The sequence below is a fragment of the Haliotis cracherodii genome, unplaced genomic scaffold, assembly GCF_022045235.1.
Source record: "Haliotis cracherodii isolate W230 unplaced genomic scaffold, xgHalCrac1.p SCAF_18, whole genome shotgun sequence".
Taxonomy (NCBI): Eukaryota; Metazoa; Mollusca; class Gastropoda; order Lepetellida; family Haliotidae; genus Haliotis; species Haliotis cracherodii.
Genome location: NW_027266273.1, coordinates 5,260,775 through 5,282,943, shown reverse-complemented (window position 1 = coordinate 5,282,943; position 22,169 = coordinate 5,260,775). Strand labels below are relative to the sequence as shown.

The following is a 22,169-nucleotide window of genomic DNA, read 5'->3' as shown; positions in this document are numbered from 1 at the left end:
TATAGTCAGATCATCTTCCTACATACATCTGACCAGGAAACTATTGGAGTATAGTCAGATCATCTTCCTACATACATCTGACCAGGAAACTATTGGTGTAAAGTCAGATCATCTTCCTACATACATCTGACCAGGAAACTATTGGAGTATAGTCAGATCATCTTCCTACATACATCTGACCAGGAAACTATTGGTGAATAGTCAGATCATCTTCCTACATACATCTGACCAGGAAACTATTGGTGTAAAGTCAGATCATCTTCCTACATACATCTGACCAGGAAACTATTGGTGTAAAGTCAGATCATCTTCCTACATACATCTGACCAGGAAACTATTGGTGTATAGTCAGATCATCTTTCTACATACATCTGACCAGGAAACTATTGGTGTAAAGTCAGATCATCTTCCTGCATACATCTGACCAGGAAACTATTGGTGTATAGTCAGATCATCTTCCTACATACATCTGACCAGGAAACTATTGGTGAATAGTCAGATCATCTTCCTACATACATCTGACCAGGAAACTATTGGTGTAAAGTCAGATCATCTTCCTACATACATCTGACCAGGAAACTATTTGTCTATAGTTATGACAACCTTCCCTTATATCAAGGCAGTCAGGCTGTTACATTGAACTCAGTTTCTATGTGTGAGGGTTCACAGTACGTATAGCTGTGTGCTTCCATGGCGATGACTTCCCATCCAGATACACTTCTTGGTCAACCACAGAACTAACAGATCAGGAATTAACATTGCAGCACACCTTAAATCCAAACCCATGACCAGGTCCCCTGGCATGTACAATTGAGCCACCCTGGGCCTCCCATATGCACGACACCATCACAGTGACCTCCTCAAGGGCTGTCTGTGTCAACAATCTTCAATTTGAAAAGTCACATGAATCCTCAGACAAACTCCTATCATATTTGTAGTTTTGAAATATTATTATGTATCATTAACATCTTTTATAGTATCCTGCAGTGATGATAGATAATGAATCATCAATTTAAAAGAAGTTAAGGATGATAAGCTAAACCATAACGACTAGCAATATCTCGTTAAGGGGATGGCTCTAGTTCCTCATCCAGCCAATATCAATCAGCTTACTGTGTCCTCTACTTCACTCCTGAGTTTCTGTACAGGAATAGAAACAGCTATATGTTTATTGAACATAAATACAGATCAGGTTTACGAATGTTATTGCTTGCTTGTGATGGTAAATAGGTGTTCATCACAGGTACGCCTGACATCCTGACGAGCATAATGAGATGTATGTGTGTAGGGTATGCTGCAATTAGAGGGGGGATCTTATGACATTGACAAACAATTCAGTTAAATACCAACTACCAGGTCCTAGATTTACACATCAAATCAGTATCTTTTCCAACTTTTGTAAAGTATGGTAAAATGATTGAAACAATATGAAAAGTAAACCGCCTCCATGGTCTAATGGTAGGGCGGAAGGCCCGGGGTTCGATCCCCGGCCGCGTCATACCAAAAGACGTTAAAAGATGATACTTGTTGTTACCCTGTCTGGCGCTCGGCATTAAGGGGCTAGAACAAGGACTGGTCGGCTCGGAGTCAGTATACTGTGTCTGAGTGGGGTATTCATGTTAAACTGCGGCATGGTATCTCAGTGTGCTAGCACTATAAACTGGCACCAGTCCGGACTAGTACAAGCAGCCACACATACACACGCTATAGAAGTGCAATAATCTTGGACGCGACGTTAAACCCCATTTCACCTCACCTATGAAAAGTAAATAAGTATGATAATTCAAACAACCAACAAACACTGATAGAACAACCAAGATTTAAGAAATATCCCAAACCTAATCCTGTATAAGGGTCGTGGGTGCCCAGTGGACCAAGGCGTCACCATTCACTGTGCAGAGTTGCATCCCTTAGGTATCTCAGAAACCTATGACCTTGAGTTCAAATCTTGGTTTGCGCAGATTATATTCCTAGGTTTGTCAGTACCCTATCCGTGTTTGTGGGTTTCACCAAAGTGGTAAACGCCTGAGACCTGCATTACTACGGCCTTTCCTCAACCCAACTCACTCACTTGTTACAAAAGTCACAAAAGTACAAGTACAGTCAAGTCCCATTTATCAACATGGTTCGTTGCATATGATTTTGTCGGATTAACTAGTACCGTATTCTACGTAATAACCACCCTGCTCTAATAAGCGTCAATGGAGATATTTGCTAATATAGTGGATAGTGAACAATCCTAATTAGCACTCCTTCCGATTGATCAATGTACACAAGATTGTTTATTCGTGTATGATATGCACTTGTGTGTTATATTCACCCTTAATTATGGGCAATTAAATTCTGGAAAAAGATATCTGTCGAATATAAACATTTCAGGCTGTCAGCATAAACCACTAAATTTACGATCTTTCAACTCTGGGTTTTTTCACCAAAATAATATTGTAATAAGAGCCCCCTATTTCTAATTTTGAGAGCGCCCTGGGTGCTTATTATGTCGAATACGGTATGTCGGAAAAACAAAATTTAAGTAATATTAAAATAGTTATGATAAAAATCGGACAACATGATGGATAAAAATGATACATGTACATTGTAATATAAACATTCGAATCGAAATATTCATATTGTTAGGTTTTTTATTCACTCATACATTCAATCACTGACATAGCTTTGCAAATATACATTCCACATTTTAATGAAAATAGGGCTGTGACTTACTCAATACTTGCTATCACATCAACATGATCAACGCATGTTCATATGCAATATTGTCTTGATGACTTATTACATATATTGACTTTACCGACACATCATCAAGACATTGAACATGATGTTTCTCATTCTAGCATTCTATGCATCTAGCATCATCTTGTATAAAGTATAAACCACAAAAACAGTGCATGAAAAACTATTTCGGTGCATGGGATCATGTAGCGCATGCTGTTTAGATGATGGCAATACCTGGTATTGAAATAATTTCTATTCATATTTTTATCTGGCCTCCATTTGTAAATTAGGTTTTCTCAAATTAATCTAAACTTTTGATTAATCCTGTTTGCTTGCAATTTGCAGCCACTAGCTGACTTATTTTGCATCAGATCTTGGTATGCATAGTCAGATGCCCACAGAGTATGCTGATCACTGTGTTGAAGTAACAAGACTGATTAAAGAGTGATTTCAGCAATCCATTACAAATTAGGTGTGTCCGAGTCAAAGTGCAAGACTGTCGGATTAACGAGTCTAAATACCACTGATTTAGTTTGTTCCCGTCATCAGTCTCAGATAAAGCCAAGGGTCAGATTAACGGGACTTGACTGTATTTTGGTTTTCTATTTTATTACTTCAATTGATTTTTGTCATAACAAAGAAGAAGTGAGTGGTGTAATCTTTTGTTGTAGCTTTGAGAAAACTTGCTGCTGTTTTGTTGAATGTCAGAAAACATCCTTGCCAATCAATTCACTGTACGTCAGAATTCAGCAGTCTTTATACACGGCCATAAATACGTCAGTGTTTCTAAAGAACCATTGAAGGGGTAAATTCAATAATGGTTTAACAAAAAAAGGATGTGTATTGATAGAAATATTGTGAGAATATTTGATTGTGTGTCAACTTAACCATGGAAGCGTGAATGCTTGAGAATATTCTTAAATGTTGTTTTCAATCCATCAAACTTTTTATCGATCATTGGTTGAGCAAGTGAAATATATATGATTAAGCAAACACATGAAGAATGAAGCATGTATTTATCACGTGTGACGACAGAATGTGTCACATGCTTAGACGATAGAAAATAGGGCATATGTAACCTTAGGTTCCGGGTACTATACCCTTCTATCTATGGTCACTTGTCCTTATCAACTACTCCTTGGTTCTAGGGATGATGTAGCTCTCTCAAAATCACAAGTCAGATGGTTTGCCTCAGTCCTTTTTATTTATGATAGAGTTAATCATAAATACACACACATGGTCCTCAGATAAGTTTGTGTTGTTGCCTGATATAAATACAGCACATACCTAGATGATGTTTGAAAGGCCTGATGGTTTTTCTGATGAACGTTTAACTCTATTTCATTTCTGACTCGGGATATAGGACGAGTCCAAATCTACTACCCGGGTATCCGACCCCATATTACCCGACCCTATCCAGGTACCCACTGTAGGTCTCAAGAGTTGGGAACAAAATGTCTGATTGGGAATTGTTTTACTGCAGTCCTGGCAAAAACTATTTAGATACATGTATCAAACAATCAGATCATGCGTACACTGAAGTTGACTAAAGTCCCTTTATCTGTACTCAAACATGTACAAGTCAAAAGGAATGTGTACATCGTCAGAAAGAAATGCGAACATTAATGACTTGTCGTGTAACCATTGAGCTATAGTGAGTTTTTGTCATTGAACAATATGTCACATAACTAACCACGGGTCCGGGTAGCACAGTGGGTACCTGGGTCCTACTCAGGACCCACCCAACCCGAGTACCCGAGTTACCAGTCGCAGCCCTGAGAGAGAATCGTTTCTTTTGAAACAAACATCTACTTGGGTTTACAAAAAGAATCTTTTTACATCAAGCTTTTGTCAACATTCTCTCTTTCTCATACTCAGATAAAACATTCTCTTCATAACTCATTGTTCAAAGCTGTGTTTAAGAAAACATCCTAATCTCTGACATATTGTTTGACCTAAATGCTGGGGTGGTATTGCAGTTTCAGATTCACTGTTAATCTTGAAATGCATGTACCGGTAGTAACATTTCAGGAAAGGCATTAACTGCTCATTTCTGTATGTACCCCTCAGACTGTGAACTGATAACTGATTGTGGTGTGTTTGTTTCAGGAGAGGACATTTCTGTATGTACCCCTCAGACTGTGAACTGATAACTGATTGTGGTGTGTTTGTTTCAGGAGAGGACATTTCTGTATGTACCCCTCTGACTGTGAACTGATAACTGATTGTGGTGTGTTTGCATCAGGAGAGGACATTTCTGTATGTGCCCCTCAGACTGTGAACTGATAACTGATTGTGGAGTGTTTGTTTCAGGAGAGGACAAGTTCATCTACAGGAATGTGGAGGGGGCACTGGCTGAGTTTGACTGTGTCAAAAACTCCTCCAACCCGCTCATGGACAACACTACATTTGTAAGTATACAGTCACAGATACAGCAGAGCCAGGACAACTGTCAGATACAACTGTACTTGAGGTGCGGATGCTGGTTCTGTCTGTCCTGGGGGAAGGAAGGAACAAATTCAGTATGTTCAGTTCCATGAATGCTGTGAATGAAGTGAAATAGAGTGAAACGTCGCTTCTAAGATTATTGCACATATTTAGCAACATACATGCACGTGTGCTTGTACTAGTCCAGACTAATGCCGATTTTATAGTGCTAGCTCATTGAGATCCCATGCCATAGTTTGACAACAATTACCCACTCAGTATACTGACTCAGAGCCGGCAAGTTCTTGTTTTAGCCCCTTGATGCCGTACCTGTGAAGATCCGGTGTAGAATAGGTCTTCAGCAACCCATACATGCCGTAAAAGGTGACTCTGCTTGTTGTAAGAGGCGACTAACAGGATCGGGTAGTCAGACTCGCTGACTTGGTTGATGCATGTCATCATATCCCAGTTGTGTGGATCGATGTTCATGATGTCAATCACTGGATTGTCTCTTCCAGACTCAATTATTTACAGACCCCCGTCATATAGCTGGAATATTGCCAAGTGCAGCATTAAACAACAAACAAACCTTAATGCCGAGCGCCAGACAGGGTAACAACAAGTACCATCCTTTAAAGTCTTTTGGTATGACGCGGCTTGGGATTGAAACCTCGACCTTTACAGGCAGACACTCTACCACTAGTATATGACCCGCTATGAATGAAAAATCTACCACACTCATTCTCATTGACATATTTACACCATTTGTGTAGAAGCAACAGTGGATTAAGCTGTGTAATATTGTTGAATGTCTCCATGGCAACACAGTACCATGGATAAACTTAATGCCAAAAGATACCTATTGCATGTATTGGTAGGTATGTTAGATACAATGTTGACAAAGGATTGACCTTCTTCTACAGAGGCAGTTGGATACTGGGCAGTATTCCCTCTCGCCGGACAAGAAATACGTCCTGTTGAAATCTGAAGTTGAGCCTGTGAGTATTTACAAAATGTGATGGTCAAATACAACAAGGCATTATTTTAGGTAGAGTGGGTTCCTAGGAAGACTTATTTATCTAACAGGGCCCACTTGCACAAAGCGATCTTAGTACTACGACTATTGTAAGTCTATGTTAAAGTATGGGAGTTATGATCATCTTAGCGCTGAGACTGTTGTAAGTCTATGTTAAAATATGGGAGTTATTATCATCTTAGCGCTGAGACTATTGTAAGTCTATGTTAAAATATGGGAGTTATTATCATCTTAGCGCTGAGACTATTGTAAGCCTATGTTAAAGTATGGGAGTTATGATCATCTTAGCACTACGACTATTGTAAGCCAATGTTAAAGTATGGGAGTGAGTGAATATTGCTTAACGCCGCATCAGCAATTTTGCAGCTATTCGCGGCGAGTTATAGTATGGGACTTATGATCATCTTAGCACTATGACTATTGTAAGCCAATGATAAAGTATGGGAGTGAGTGAATATTGCTTAACGCCGCATCAGCAATTTTGCAGCTATTCGCGGCGAGTTATAGTATGGGACTTATGATCATCTTAGCACTACGACTAGGCTAAGATCGCTTTGTGCAAGTGGGCCCAGATGTCATTTACAGACTTAATTGCCTTGGTTTGTGTGAAAAGTTTCTTGTAGAACACAAGAAAGTTGTATCGGTTCAGAAATGTCCTAAAAGAAATCATGCCGCATCAGCAGGGATTTGGAAAAGCACCTACTCATTACTATCCTTATAAGATGTTTTGAAAATAATATTCTATATTTATAAGTTTTATTTGAAACAAAAATTATTGTGTTGAGCTGGTTAAGATTGTGTTTTCATGTTTCCATAAACATTTTTTTGGTTTTGAATTGTGGAGTAGGTAAAGCTGGTAGTGTAAACAGATCGAGTCAGTGACACTTGTCTTGTTTGGATATCATCATATCACAGCATTAAAATATCACTAGATACTACAAACTTGATAACAGTGTTGTTTATTTCTGTTATTCTTTGCTTCAGGTGTATCGCCACTCAACTCTAGCTTCCTATAGTGTGTATGATATCAACACTCGGTGAGCTCACTATAATATTTTCTAAGCTTCAAAAGGATTCTCCACGTATTTGAACAGATGTAATGGTTAAATTCACACTATATACAGTTATTTGTCACCTGACCCTACATCGACTATTACAAATCGTCAAATCATACCATGCGGGTTTAAGCTGTGCTGGTGACACACGTTTTCCGACAAAATTTGAAATTATTCCCTTGAGTGTCAAAATAAGAAAATAGTTCTGACAATTTTATGTGTAAATTAATTGAAACATTGGTTCAAGATAATGAATAATTGATAACCAACTGTCCATTCCTAAATACAATGGAGCATTTGAACAAGAAAATGAAGTCGCATGTGGTTTAAGTCGTGTGTGTGTTTCAGAGTCCTGACCAAGCTTGAGGGCCCTGGTGCAGGCAGTAGCTACCAGTATGTGGCCTGGGCACCGAAAGGACATAGTCTGGTAAGTGAGTTAAGTGTCACTCAGCAAGTGTACAGCAGGCGGCTAATTCAATTACCGTATTCGACGTAATAAGGGCTCCGCTCTAATAAGCGCCCACGTCGATATTTGCTAATATATTAGTTAGTGAACAATCCCAGTTAGCACCTGTTCCGTTTGATCGATGTACACAAGACTTATTTATTCGTGTATAATGCGCACTCGAGTGTTATATGCACCCTTAAAAATGCACCTGGAAAAATATATCTGTTGTGCATAATATGCACAGACTTTTCTTTTGTATCATTTCAGGCTGTCAACTCTTTCAACTCTGGGTTTTTTTCACCAAAATTTTATTCTAATAAGAGCTCCCTATTTCTAATTTTGGGAGCGCCTGGGCGCATATTATGGTAAATACGGTAGTCAAACTATCTCGACCTGTGAGGTACAAAGTCCAGCAAACACTGGTTCCCCTCTTTGTATCTGTTTTACATTAGTGAGTGAGTGAGTGAGTATGGTTTTACGTCACTTTTAGCAATATGCCAGCAATATCATGTCAAGGAACAACCGAAATGGGCTTCACACATCGTACCCTTGTGGGAGATCAATGTGGTGAAAAGATGGAAAATTGCCAAAACACAACCATTTGAGATTCTGGTGCCAACACACACCAACATGACAGACATTTCCAAAAAGTGCTACTTAACTTGAACCCCATTATCTTGATGAACTAATTATTAAGACAATGTAGCCCTGCAGGTGTTCCAGGTTGGAATTGGGCCCCTGTAGCCATCACTAATTGTATGACGTGACTTGCTGAATCGCCTGGTCAGACACAGTGACTTTGATGATTGCATGTCAAGGTATCCAGACGATGCAGACCCTTGCTCTTAAATATCAGTCCCTGGATTGTCTGGTCCAGACTCCATTATTTACAGGTCATTGATAAACAGCTGGAATTTTGCATTACACAACAGAATAATAAATCAAACAAACTAACATACCGTATTCGACATAATAAGCGCCCAATGCGCTCTCAAAATTAGAAATAGGGGGCTCTTATTAGAAAATTATTTCAGTGAAAAACAACACAGTTAAAAGATTGTAAATTTCATGGTGTATGCTGACAGCCTGAAATGTTTATAAACGAGTTATATTTTTCAAGAATTTAATTGCCCATAATTAAGGGTGCATATAACACATGTATTATTCACAAATAAATAGTCTTGTGTACATTGATCAATCGGAAGGAGTGTTAATTGGGATTGTTCACTAGCCAGTATATTAGCAAATATCGCCGTGGGCGCTTATTACATCGAATACGGTAATATAACTTATCATACTGGCAGAATCCTTATTGGTATTGTGTTTTATTTCATCAATACACTTTTCATAAAAGCAATGATTAACTAAGTATGTTGTTGATGGTCCTTGTGGCTTCAAGTGAATGTCATAATGTAGGCAATTGTAGTTTGGTCTGAGTACACCTCACAGTCTTCAAACAGAATAACACGCTCATGATTCACTGTTTCAGCTGATGATCCAGAAAAACAACATCTACTACAAGTCGGACATTGAATCCAGCCCTACGCCCGTGGTGGAAGATGGGATCCCAGGCCTCATCTACAATGGGGTTCCGGACTGGGTGTATGAAGGTAGGTTTCAGCCCCAGTCTTTTTATGGCTTTTGTTTCTGAAGGTCATCGTAGTATTGAAGACATTTCTATCATCATCATTGATTCGGCTAGGTACTAGTAAGCAGGACATGCTGATATATTTAATTGTTTATCCAGAGGAGATCCTGGGCGCTGACAACGCTGTCTGGTGGTCAGCTAATGGCACCTACCTCTGTTACGCTGTCTTCAACGACACCGATGTCCCCGAGTACAAGTTTCCCATCTATGGTGACATGAACAGTGCCTATGGCGAGACCAAGAAAATTGCATATCCAAAGGTATGTAGCTATGCTGGAAACACACCTTTACCTGTGTTGCCCTGTTTTCCTGATGTAAAATCCAATCAGCAAGTCCTGACCCAAGTCTGGTGGAAATCTTTCCCGTTCTCTGGTGACACTGCCCAACCAGCTGGGATGGGCAGATTGCATGAGAGTTGTTTTGCCACTAAACTTGTCACACACTCATATTTCGTGGCTAACTCATCAAGATGGCACATGTTTTTAAATGGCTTGTATTTTTTCTTCTTTTAAACTCTCCAGCATTGGATTAGCTCTAGTCCTTTAGTCCTTGCCAAACTGCCCAATAGGTAATGTATCATAAGGACAAGTAGAAATTTGCCATGATTAAGAGTTTTGCTGTATGTTATCATTGTAATGACCAGTGTACTAAAACAGTTAGTTTCTATCGCTGCTCTGAATCTTAAAAATATCTGATGCCAGTAAACTCCACTATCTTTAATGTAAGTGTAGCAGAGCGTGGAGTCATCCCACAGATGACATTCTTACCTTGTCTGTGTAGCAGGGTGTGGAGTCATCCCACAGATGACATCCTTATCTTGTCAGTGTAGCAGGATATGGAGTCATCCTACAGATGACATTCTTACCTTGTCAGTGTAGCAGGGTGTGGAGTCATCCCACAGATGACATCCTTATCTTGTCAGTGTAGCAGGGTGTGGAGTCATCCCACAGATGACATCCTTACCTTGTCAGTATAGCAGGGCGTGGAGTCATCCCACAGATGACATCCTTACCTTGTCAGTGTAGCAGGGCGTGGAGTCATCCCACAGATGACATTCTTACCTTGTCGGTAGCAGGGTGTGGAGTCATCCCACAGATGACATCCTTACCTTGTCAGTGCAGCAGGGTGTGGAGTCATCCCACAGATGACATCCTTACCTTGTCAGCTTGCTTGACGGGGTTAACTTCTTTGGTCATGTGGATTAGGTGCCCGACCACGGATCAAAGTCGTAAGGTTCAAATCCTATCACAGGACAGGATATTTTACCCCTAGTCAACAGCAAATCCACCCAATGTTGTGCTGTGTGTTAACCAGTTCCTGCAGTATCCAGGCAGACAACATTGACTATGAGAGAGCAACTTTGTTAAACACTGCATCCAGTGATGTTCTTTCTACATCAAAATGTTACATTGTAACAAAGGGAGGAACTGTATCTGGAGTAACAAACACACAAACTCCGGACTGGTCCACCATCTTGCGAGACCTTGTTCACACATCTACCGTATTCGACGTAATAAGCGCCCAGGGCGCTCTCAAAATAAGAAATAGGGGGCTCTTATTAGAATATTATTTTGGTGGAAAAAAAACAGAGTTGAAAGATAAATTTCGTGGTTTATGCTGTCAGCCTGAAATGTTTATGTACAACAGATATATTTTTCAAAATTAAATGCCAATAATTAAGGGTGCATATAGCACACAAGTGCATATTATACGCAAATAAATAAGTCTTGTGTACATTGATCAATCGGAAGGGGTACTAATTGGGATTGTTCACTAGCTAATATCTTAGCAAATGTCGCCGCGGGCGCTTATTAGAGCGGGGTGCTTATTACGTTGAATACGGTATGTAGAAAACTGAACATCACTCTTTGTCATTAGCAGCCTAAATTTAACAAGTTGAATCTTTTGTGTTCTACAGCCAGGATTCCCAAATCCAACATTCAAGCTCAAGATTGTGAACATCGAGACCAAAGTCACAAAGACTATCCAGCCACCACAAGATTTCCAAAACATGTGAGTTTGTTTGTTGTGTGTATATAATCTTCATATGTCATTACTTATTCTATTTTGAATACTGGTTATACTTGGACAAGCATTAAATTATTTTGTCATGGAATAATGTGCGTACATTAATACTGCTCACTCTATGACATACAATAATGGGTTATTATCATAGGGTGAGTGAGTGAGTTTGGTTTAACTCTTTGAGCAGTATTTCAGTTATGTCACGGCATGTCAGTTGGATGTGGGAGGAAAGCCCAAAGTGATGCAGATCTAAGACGTTAATGTCTTTCGTGAAACCCACAAGCAGGGTATGGTGCTCACAAACCTTGAAACAGAATCATGATGAATGGGGATTCAAACCTTTGCACTGTGAATTGTGGCACTTTAGACAACTATCATAGTATAAGCACATCAACTGTCCTATGTTTTCAGAGAGTACTATTTCACGACCATCACCTGGAAGGATGACGACTCGCTGCTAGTGAGCTGGCTGAATCGCCCCCAGAACTTCTCCATCATCACCAAGTGCACTGCCAAGGATGCTCAGTGCCAAGAGGTCAGTTGACACTACTACATTGCCTGCTCTTCAAAAAGGATTGTGAAAGAAATTTAGCGTATTTCCAATAGGTCTCTGACAGGTACAGGTACATATTGAATATGAACAATAGGGATTACAGTCATTACAGAATGTGCAAATTAACCAAATAATTAACTGACTTCTGACTATAAAAACACGTCCCCACCCTTCCGCCCATCACGACCCTCAAGCATGGACGACAAACGGTCAGGAAACGGCAAATATTGGGTACTCGAGTCTGATTTGGGTTTGAAGTGATGTATTATGCACCCGACAGAAACCTAATTTTCAAGTGATTCATCGTCTCTTCTCCAATGCTGAAAGTAACCTATGGCTGTAAAGTCTGCAGCTGCTTTTCATCTTTTAGATTGTGTGAAAACTTTGGTCATATTTTATCCATGTTCAAAATTTCTTCAGAAGGCTGGTGGTGAAAGCAGGCCTAACCATTCTTTGAGCTACTGGACAGACTAGTGACACTGAATTAACGGCAATTTCACAATAGATGGGCCAGTGGATTTGTGAAACAAATCATTAAACTGGTCAAGCCCAATAAATTAGATAATAAAAGTTTTTTATTTCTTATGCTATTAACATGTTTGTTTACTTGCCAACTGTATTAAATGAGATGAAATGAATTTTATTGCTATTCTAAGGAATATATATACTGCTCTACTATTAATAGGGATAGACCCATGAAGATTCCGGGTAAGAATAGGTCTTTAGCAACCCATGCTTGCCGTAAAAGGTGACTATGCTTGGGGTAAAAGGCGACTAACGGGATCGTGTGGTCAGGCTCGCCAACTTGGTTGATGCATGTCATTGATCCCAATTGCGTGGATCGATGCTCATGATATTAATCACTGGATTGTCTGGTCCAGACTGGATTATTTACAGACCGCCGTCATATAGCTGGAATATTGCTGAGTGCGGCGTTAACAAACCAACCAACCAAAATTAATAGGGATAATCATGAATGCCATTCTGTTTAAGTATACACTTGGCCTGTTATAAGAATCAGTTTTGTGTATCATGGAAAGTTAAAAATATCACCATATATGGTGGAGTAGTATAGTTTCTGTCTCTCTCGGAAGACGTAGAGGATACTGAGCTGACCATGTCTTGTCTTGTTACAGAGCCTGAGGGAACAGGGACACGGGGGATGGCTTGATTTGGTGAGCATGTTTCCTGGATGTGTTTATGTCATACATGTAGCTATCACCCATAGGTTTAGAAATAACAGAGTGCATAAAAATCGTATGTGCAAATATCACTTTATGTGCACCAGTATCTTGTTTACATCATCCGAATGGCATTGTTTTTGTCATTCAAATCTTCTTGTGACGTAAGGTTAGAATGAGGACATACCAGAAACAACGCCATAGCTGAAGATAATGTCATTCGAAATTATGATTTTAAGACAGCATTTGTGATCAGTGCATTTTTCTAAAGTGGAGCTCAAAGGGGATACAAAAAAATGCATACCATATTCGACGTAATACGTGCCCAGGGCGCTCTCAAAATTAGAAATAGGGGGCTCTTATTAGAATATTATTTTGGTGGAAAAAACAGAGTTGAAAGATAAATTTTCATGGTTTATGCTGACGGTCTGAACTGTTTATATACGACAGATATATTTTTGCAGAATTTAATTGCCCATAACTAAGGGTGCATATAACACATGCGTGCATATTATACACGAATATATAAGTCTTGTGTACATTGATCAATTGGAAGGGGTGCTAATTAGGATTGTTCACTTGCCAATATATTAGCAAATATCGCCATGGGCGCTTATTAGAGCGGGGCGCTTATTACGTCGAATACGGTATGTAAGAATTGATGTATTACCATCACTCTCGCTCGGGAAATACAAGAATTGTTACATAAAATCCGTATGACAATATGAAGCGGGTGGTCAGGCTTGGTGACCTGGGAGCCGTTGTACAAAGCGATCTTAGCGCTAAGGTAACTGTAACTCCCATACCTTAACATACACTTACGACAGTCATAGCGCCAAGATTGTTTTGTACAACGGCACCCTGGTTGTGAGCATGTAGCTGTATCCCAATTGTGTGGATTGATGCTCATTATGTTAATTACTGGATTGTCTGGTCGATCCAGACTCGATTATTTACTATTGGCCGTCATATAACTGAAATATTTGCTGAGTGTGGCATCAAACAGACAACCAAACAAAGGTCACAGCCCCAACTGTCACGTGTGGAGACACAGGGACCTATCACTGATGGACACTGTATTCTTGTTTCAGTACACTCCCCCAACTGTCAGGTGTGGAGACACAGGGACCTATCACTGATGGACACTGTATTCTTGTTTCAGTACACTCCCCCAACTGTCAGGTGTGGAGACACAGGGACCTATCACTGATGGACACTGTATTCTTGTTTCAGTACACTCCCCCAACTGTCAGGTGTGGAGACACAGGGACCTATCACTGATGGACACTGTATTCTTGTTTCAGTACACTCCCCCAACTGTCAGGTGTGGAGACACAGGGACCTATCACTGATGGACACTGTATTCTTGTTTCAGTACACTCCCCCAACTGTCAGGTGTGGAGACACAGGGACCTATCACTGATGGACACTGTATTCTTGTTTCAGTACACTCCCCCAACTGTCAGGTGTGGAGACACAGGGACCTATCACTGATGGACACTGTATTCTTGTTTCAGTACACTCCCCCAACTGTCAGGTGTGGAGACACAGGGACCTATCACTGATGGACACTGTATTCTTGTTTCAGTACACTCCCCCAGCTGTCAGGTGTGGAGACACAGGGACCTATCACTGATGGACACTGTATTCTTGTTTCAGTACACTCCCCCAACTGTCAGGTGTGGAGACACAGGGACCTATCACTGATGGACACTGTATTCTTGTTTCAGTACACTCCCCCAACTGTCAGGTGTGGAGACACAGGGACCTATCACTGATGGACACTGTATTCTTGTTTCAGTACACTCCCCCAACTGTCAGGTGTGGAGACACAGGGACCTATCACTGATGGACACTGTATTCTTGTTTCAGTACACTCCCCCAACTGTCAGGTGTGGAGACACAGGGACCTATCACTGATGGACACTGTATTCTTGTTTCAGTACACTCCCCCAGCTGTCAGGTGTGGAGACACAGGGACCTATCACTGATGGACACTGTATTCTTGTTTCAGTACACTACTCCAGTCTTCTCCTCAGACGGGTCTCGGTATTTCTGGGTGCTGCCTCAGCGAGACCAGGATGCTGGATACTTCAAACATGTCGCCATGGTTGAGTCCAGGGTACGTAAAATATAGAGAATTAAACTGTCAATGGACAAACTTGCACATCATACATATATTTGTTGAAGTCTTTCATTGGGCGCCGAAGACCCAGGTTTGATTCCCGACATGGGTACAATGTGTGAAGCCCATTTCTGGTGTCCCCCGCCGTGATATTGCTGGAATATTGCTAAAAGCGGTGTAAAACCATATTCACTCACTCACTTTCATTGGCATTTAGGAGTTGGTTGAACATGTAAATTATGGAACTTTGTTTTAGATTGATAATAACTTTTTTGTTTTTAAAACATTTCTGGGCAGTGTCTTGCGCCTTCATCAGGCAAAAATAACAACAAAGAGGTTGTTATCAATACTGACTTTAAAAGAAGTCGGTTATATTTTTGTTCAAAAGCATACAAATATGACTTTCCTCAATGTATAAGGGGAGACAATTCTCACTTTTGAAAGTATATAGACAATTTGTTTGTTTATGGTCCTTGAATTGTGTTTGAGTATGTGACAGTTGTTGACTGCTGTGGAAATGAGGTTATTTTGGCCTAATTACAGGGAGGGAACACAGGCGACAGCAAGATATTCTTGACGCTGGACCAGTCGGAGGTCACCAAGATCCTCAGCTACGACAACGAGCAGAAACTGGTGTAAGTAGTTCAACATTGGAAGTCCTCAGGTGTATCCACCTGTGTAGTGACACCTAGTGGAGTGACACCTCAAACTCTTTAGATATCAAATCTCTTGATGATTCTGTGCATTATAATTATAATATGTTCATTAATGTTCTTTGTGTGCAACCAAGGCGGTGGGGTAGCCTAGTGGTTAAAGCGTCAGCTTGTCGTGCCTAAGACCCGAGTTCAATTCCGCACATCGTAACATTGTGTGAATCCAATTTTCTGGTGTCTCCTGCCGTGATATTGCTGGAATTTTGCTGAAAGTGGTGTAAAACCATACAAACTCAATCACTCACTTGTGTGCTACCAGCTTGATTGATCTCCTTCAAGAATTTAAGCTGTATCGGGAATACCATTTTTTCCATATTATAGATACATAACACGTCACTAAGATTGGTGTAACAATTCAATGAAAAGCAAACTTTCTTTCATAGGATAGCATGAACATGAAGGTGTCTCTAGATGTCTTGCTGACAGTGTTTTGTTTCTCCAACAGCTACTTCCTTGGAAATGGAGGGGACCCCAAGAAGAAGCATGTGTACAGGTAATACTGGGGCTGTAACCTTGTGAAGATCTGGGGTAGAATAGGCCTTCAGCAACCCATGCCTGCTGTAAAAGGCGACCATGCTTGTCATAAATGGCGACTAACGGGATTGGGCGGTCAGACTCGCTGACTTGGTTGATGCATGTCATTTGTATTCCAAATGTGTAAATTGTTATGCTTATGATATCTATCACTGGATCAATCACTGGATTGTCTGGTCCAGACTCAGTTATTTACAGACTGTCATCATGTACCTGGAATATTGCTGAGTGCGGCGTTAAACAACAAACAAACTTAGGCTATAGGAGAGACAAGCATTGTTAATTTATGTGTTTACACACTTATACTTGTAAAATGTCTTTTGTTATCACATGGATGTGAATTATAACAGTTACCCTATCTTTTATTAGTAAAAGTTCTGCGAAATTTCTTTGACCTTTGTACATAAACATGTTAGAGAAAATATATTAAAGTCACAAACACTATTTTCTTACTACTGAGATCTGAGAGAGGTAAATGAAGTTTATTTTTTTTATTTTTTTTTAAATCTTCTTTATGTACGATAATAGGATTGTAAACATTGTTATGAGATGAAAACAATTCATGTTTGTTTCAGTGTTGACCATGATCGCAAGGTGAACTGCGTCACATGTGACCTTGATGAGAAGTGCCAGTATGTGAGTGCAAGCTTCAGCGGATCATCTCGCTACTTCATCCTGGAGTGTCTAGGACCAGGAGTGCCGTATTACGCCCTGTACGACACCAGCTCTCTGGAAGAGAGTAAGTCATTCAGGCAGGGAACATACGGGGTAGAAGGGATTATTCTCCAGCTCAGTAATCCACGTGCAGCCTGTGTTCTTCGTGGCGGGGTATAAGGGATTATTCTCCAGCTCAGTAATCCACGTGCAGCCTGTGTTCTTCGTGGCGGGGTATAAGGGGTGTATTCTCCTGCTCTCAAATTTATTTCCCTCCCAGGCAGCATATGAATTATATTTTATCAAGATAATGTGAATCAATCAGATCTCAGCATTCTCACTATATTCAGCTTCTGAGAGAATTCTGTATTTATGACACTGTATTTAATTGTGTTTCCTTGAAGTATATTCAGTAAACACTATTGCTCTGTTTTCAGTTGCACGTATGGAGAACAATACAATCCTTGGAGAAAGACTGTCCAAAAAGGCACTGCCAAGACAAGAAGATATATTCATTGAGATTGAAAATGGGGAAAGTAAGTGTAGACATTTGTTTAGTATCCAGGGTTCTGATCCACAGAGCTTTCGAGTGCCACAACATCCCTTAGCTTAGGATTAACTATAGAGTTACAATAGGTCATAGTGAGAGAGTGAGTGAATTTGGCTTCCCTATATCAATATCAATTGAATAAAAAAATATTTTTAAAAAAATAGTGAGAAGTGAGTAAGTTGGGTTTAACGCCGCTTTTAACAGTATTCCAGTTATATCACGGCTTGTCAGCTGAATGTGGGAGGAAAGCCCGAAGTGATGCAGGTCTCAGATGTTTACCACTTCCGTGAAACCCTCGAGCACGGGTATGGTGCTGACAAACCCAGAAACATAATCAGGGCGAATCGTGATTTGAACCCACAATCATAGGTTTCTGGCGTGCCCAAGGGACGCAACTCTGCACAGCTAATCGCGGCGCCTTAGACGACTGGGCCACCCGTACCCTCCAATAGGTCATAAAGTGGATCAGGACCCTGAATGGCCATTACGTGTCTTATATGTGGGCCACTACTGGTTGTTGAAATATTTGATATTTCTTGATTTTTTCATCAGGAGTAAAAATAGAAATAGTTCATGTTAACATAATTTTTTAAGTCCTCCAAAGAGCAATAGGTTTTTTTACAGTGTGAGTGAGTTGGGTTTTTACAGCGTTTTTAGCACTTTACCAGCAATATCACCACCAATGGGCTTCACAGAAATGGTAAATCGAACCTGGCCCCTTCAACCACTGGGCTACCCTGCTGCCCCATTTTCCCAGTGGGCACAGGGAGTGAATGTTATTTTATGGTGCTGTCAGCAGTGTTCTAGCTAGGTCATGATGACATGATGAATAACTAAATTAAAGCTAGGGTAACTAATGGTTGATAGCATGAGCAACGCCTCATGCAGTCAGGGTGCGATGACACACAATCAACCTGGTCACTTCTCTGTGACCACCCATTAATTTTGTCAGATGTTATGACAAGCATAGTATAGGTCATGTTCTATTCTTCTATGGGATACCTACAGTGGGGTGCACTGAAAGAGCGAGCAAGTATGGTTTTACGCCGTTTTAAGCAATATTCCAGCAATATCACGGCGGGGGACACCAGAAATGGGCTTCACACATTGTACCCATGTCGGGATTCGAACCCGGGTCTTCGGCATGATGAGCGAACACTTTAACCACAAGGCTACCCGACCGCCCCTCACTGAAAGAGGAACCATGGTAAAATGATGCCCATCACAAGTTCTTTGTGTGTATTGTGGTGTCCCCCACCGTGATATTGCTGGAATATTGCTAAAAAAGGCGTAAAACCATACTCAGTCACTCACTCACTCTAGCTGGAAGCAAGCATTGTAACTCACCTGCAGTTAATGTTTGTTTGTTTGTTTGTTTGTTGTTTAACGCCGCACTCAGCAATATTCCAGCTAAATGACAGCAGTCTGTAAATAATGAAGTCCAGATCAGACAATCCAGTGATTGACATCATGAGCATCAATCTACGCAATTGGGTTATGATGACAAACCTAGTCAGCCGGGCTGACCACCCGATCCCATGTGGGTAATTGGTTTGATGTCCAGTGCTCAAGTTTTGTCTCTTCTGTTTCAGAGATTTGGGGAAAGATGTTGCTACCACCGAAGATGAAGAAGGAGGAGATTACGACATACCCCCTCATCCTCAACGTGTGAGTTTATCTGCAGTAAAGAAAATGTTGTGATCCTTGTATGATGGCTTTGCTATGTTACATTGGAAAATGGTTAAATAAAATAATTAAAGATGACCTATTTCATTATGCACGATTCCTATTTTCTTACAAAAAGGACACTGGGTAGGAAACATAACTGGCAAAGATACCGGTATGTGGATTGTAAGTCCTTCGTAAACTAATGTGTATTGGGTTAAATCCTCAGGACACTCAGGGCAAGGGAGATAATCCCCCATGGCTTGTCAGTTAAAATGTAAGAAATCCACACAAGTCCTTCAAACACCTGCCATATATATATGAGGCTCTTCGTCATGTAAGTCATCTTGTTGTCCTCTTCAGCTATGGAGGCCCCGGCACACAGAAGGTGACGGACGAGTTTTCCATTGGTTGGGAGACCTATCTGACTAGCTCAAAGGACTACATCTATGCATATGCCGATGGGCGTGGCTCAGGGGGGCGTGGTCAGACCTTCCTGCAGCAGATATACAAGCGTCTCGGGACAGTCGAAGTGGATGATGCCATCAAGGCAGGAGAGTGAGTACACATTGGTAGACATGGGTAGAACATGGGTAGACACTGGTAGACATTGGTAGAGTGAGTGAGTGAGTATGGTTTTACGCCGCTTTTAGCAATATTCCAGCAATTTTATGGCAGGGGACACCAGAAATGGGCTTCACACTTTGTACCCATGTCGGGAATCGAACCCGGGTTTTAAGCGTGAAGAGCGAATGCTTTATCGACTAGACGACCCGACCGCCCCAGACATGGTTGTAGCCATTTACTGAAGTATTTGTACATCATGATACATTGTGTCTGGTTGAGCAGGTCGTGTATGGATATACATATGATAATTATATGTGAAAAGAGGACGTCTTATAGCACATGAAAATATAATGTCAAATACTATTTTCTAAATTTTGCCATTATAAGCTTCAAATAAACATTTTTGATAGTAACAGCTAGAACTGTTATAAGTTTTAGTGATTTGAATTATCATAGTAGGTTTTAGTTGGGTCTCTGTTCATTTATTTTCATATCTCGTATTGTGTTTTGTATCCTCACCTTGCATTTGAGATATATATCATATTGGGACAAAGTGTATAATGGCAGTTTTGTACCTAATGTCAGGCTGAACTTGTCTCACAGCGCTGCTGTAAATTGTTGATGAAGTCACAGGGAAATGATTATTCTGTTTATGTGTCTTGTTTACATGGACAGTATTTGAATTCTGAAAAATCATTTTTACAGTTTTGAAAGTACTTTCTTGACAAGTGAAACTGTGTTTACTGTATGTTATTTTCCAGAGTAACGTTTTCTTTTTCAATGGTGCCTTATTTACGCTATGCGAGATACTGGTACACACTGGAGGACGTAGGTCGATGTAGTTAGTAAGCTGCTTGTACCATGGCTTCATGTTTGTTTCAGACACTATTCTAAGCTGCACTACGTGGACACGGAGAAGATGGCAATATGGGGATGGGTGAGAATCTCTTTCATAGCAGTACTTACACACTGTGCATCACCGTGATGTCACCATGTCGTCACCATGTCGTCACCATTACCGTACATCACATTATGTCAGCTAATTAATTCTCAGCACAAGATCCTACAGTTTAAGCTTTTGTTAGCTGTTTCTAGAATGATTAAATACATCTATAATTGTTCATGTACATGTAACAATGAACTTTTATGATTTATATATCAGAGATTGAAGGATAATCATTAGTATATTTTGGTGACTGTAATACTTATGCAGTCAAGTAAAAATGTTACTACATATCATACCGTGAACGTCAGCGACAATGTCTGTTGTTTTCAGTCCTATGGAGGGTTCCTGACATTGTCGGCACTGGGCAGAGGGACAGAAACCTTCCCATGTGGCATTGCTGTGGCTCCAGTCACCGACTGGATATACTATGGTAGGTCTCTGTCAGATATACTATGGTAGGTCACGGTCAGGATATACTATGGTAGGTCTCTGTCAGATATACTATGGTAGGTCACGGTCAGGATATACTATGGTAGGTCTCTGTCAGATATACTATGGTAGGTCACTGTCAGGATATACTACAGTAGGTCACTGTCAGGATATACAATGGTAGGTCACTGTCAGGATATACTATGGTAGGTCACTGTCAGGATATACTATGGTAGGTCTCTGTCAGATATACTACAGTAGGTCACGGTCAGGATATACTACAGTAGGTCACGGTCAGGATATACAATGGTAGGTTACTGTCAGGATATACTATGGTAGGTCACTGTCAGGATATACTATGGTAGGTCACTGTCAGGATATACTACAGTGGGTCACTATCAGTATATACTATGGTAGGTCACCGACTGGATATACTATGGTAGGTCACTGTCAGGATATACTATGGTAGGTCACTGTCAGGATATACTATGGTAGGTCACTGTCAGGATATACTATGGTAGGTCACTGTCAGGATATACTATGGTAGGTCACTGTCAGGATATACTACAGTAGGTCACTGTCAGGATATACTATGGTAGGTCACTGTCAGGATATACAATGGTAGGTCACTGTCAGGATATACTATGGTAGGTCACTGTCAGGATATACTATGGTAGGTCACTGTCAGGATATACTACAGTGGGTCACTATCAGTATATACTATGGTAGGTCACCGACTGGATATACTATGGTAGGTCACTGTCAGGATATACTATGGTAGGTCACTGTCAGGATATACTATGGTAGGTCACTGTCAGGATATACTACAGTGGGTCACTATCAGTATATACCATGGTAGGTCACTGTCAGGATATACTATGGT

General features: G+C 40.6%; 1 protein-coding gene across 17 annotated transcripts in view; it reads left to right on the top strand.

Moving 5' to 3' along the window:
* LOC139465697 (dipeptidyl peptidase 4-like) overlaps window positions 1-22,169 on the top strand; it is a 547,041-nt gene that overhangs the window by 517,029 nt on the left and 7,843 nt on the right. For 15 of the 17 annotated variants that reach the window (XM_071247495.1, XM_071247491.1, XM_071247500.1 and 12 more), the window contains 18 exons: window positions 5,044-5,141; window positions 6,081-6,155; window positions 7,178-7,230; window positions 7,597-7,675; window positions 9,186-9,306; window positions 9,444-9,604; window positions 11,263-11,357; window positions 11,781-11,904; window positions 13,059-13,097; window positions 15,118-15,229; window positions 15,776-15,863; window positions 16,387-16,434; window positions 17,051-17,214; window positions 17,567-17,665; window positions 19,272-19,347; window positions 19,708-19,902; window positions 20,794-20,848; window positions 21,188-21,287. In XM_071247495.1, the coding sequence (XP_071103596.1) occupies window positions 5,044-5,141; window positions 6,081-6,155; window positions 7,178-7,230; window positions 7,597-7,675; window positions 9,186-9,306; window positions 9,444-9,604; window positions 11,263-11,357; window positions 11,781-11,904; window positions 13,059-13,097; window positions 15,118-15,229; window positions 15,776-15,863; window positions 16,387-16,434; window positions 17,051-17,214; window positions 17,567-17,665; window positions 19,272-19,347; window positions 19,708-19,902; window positions 20,794-20,848; window positions 21,188-21,287 (1,782 nt within the window). Of the gene's footprint in view, window positions 1-5,043; window positions 5,142-6,080; window positions 6,156-7,177; window positions 7,231-7,596; window positions 7,676-9,185; window positions 9,307-9,443; window positions 9,605-11,262; window positions 11,358-11,780; window positions 11,905-13,058; window positions 13,098-15,117; window positions 15,230-15,771; window positions 15,864-16,386; window positions 16,435-17,050; window positions 17,215-17,566; window positions 17,666-19,271; window positions 19,348-19,707; window positions 19,903-20,793; window positions 20,849-21,187; window positions 21,288-22,169 lie in introns of all 17 variants that reach the window. The other 2 variants (XM_071247484.1, XM_071247487.1) reach the window with 1 other exon arrangement.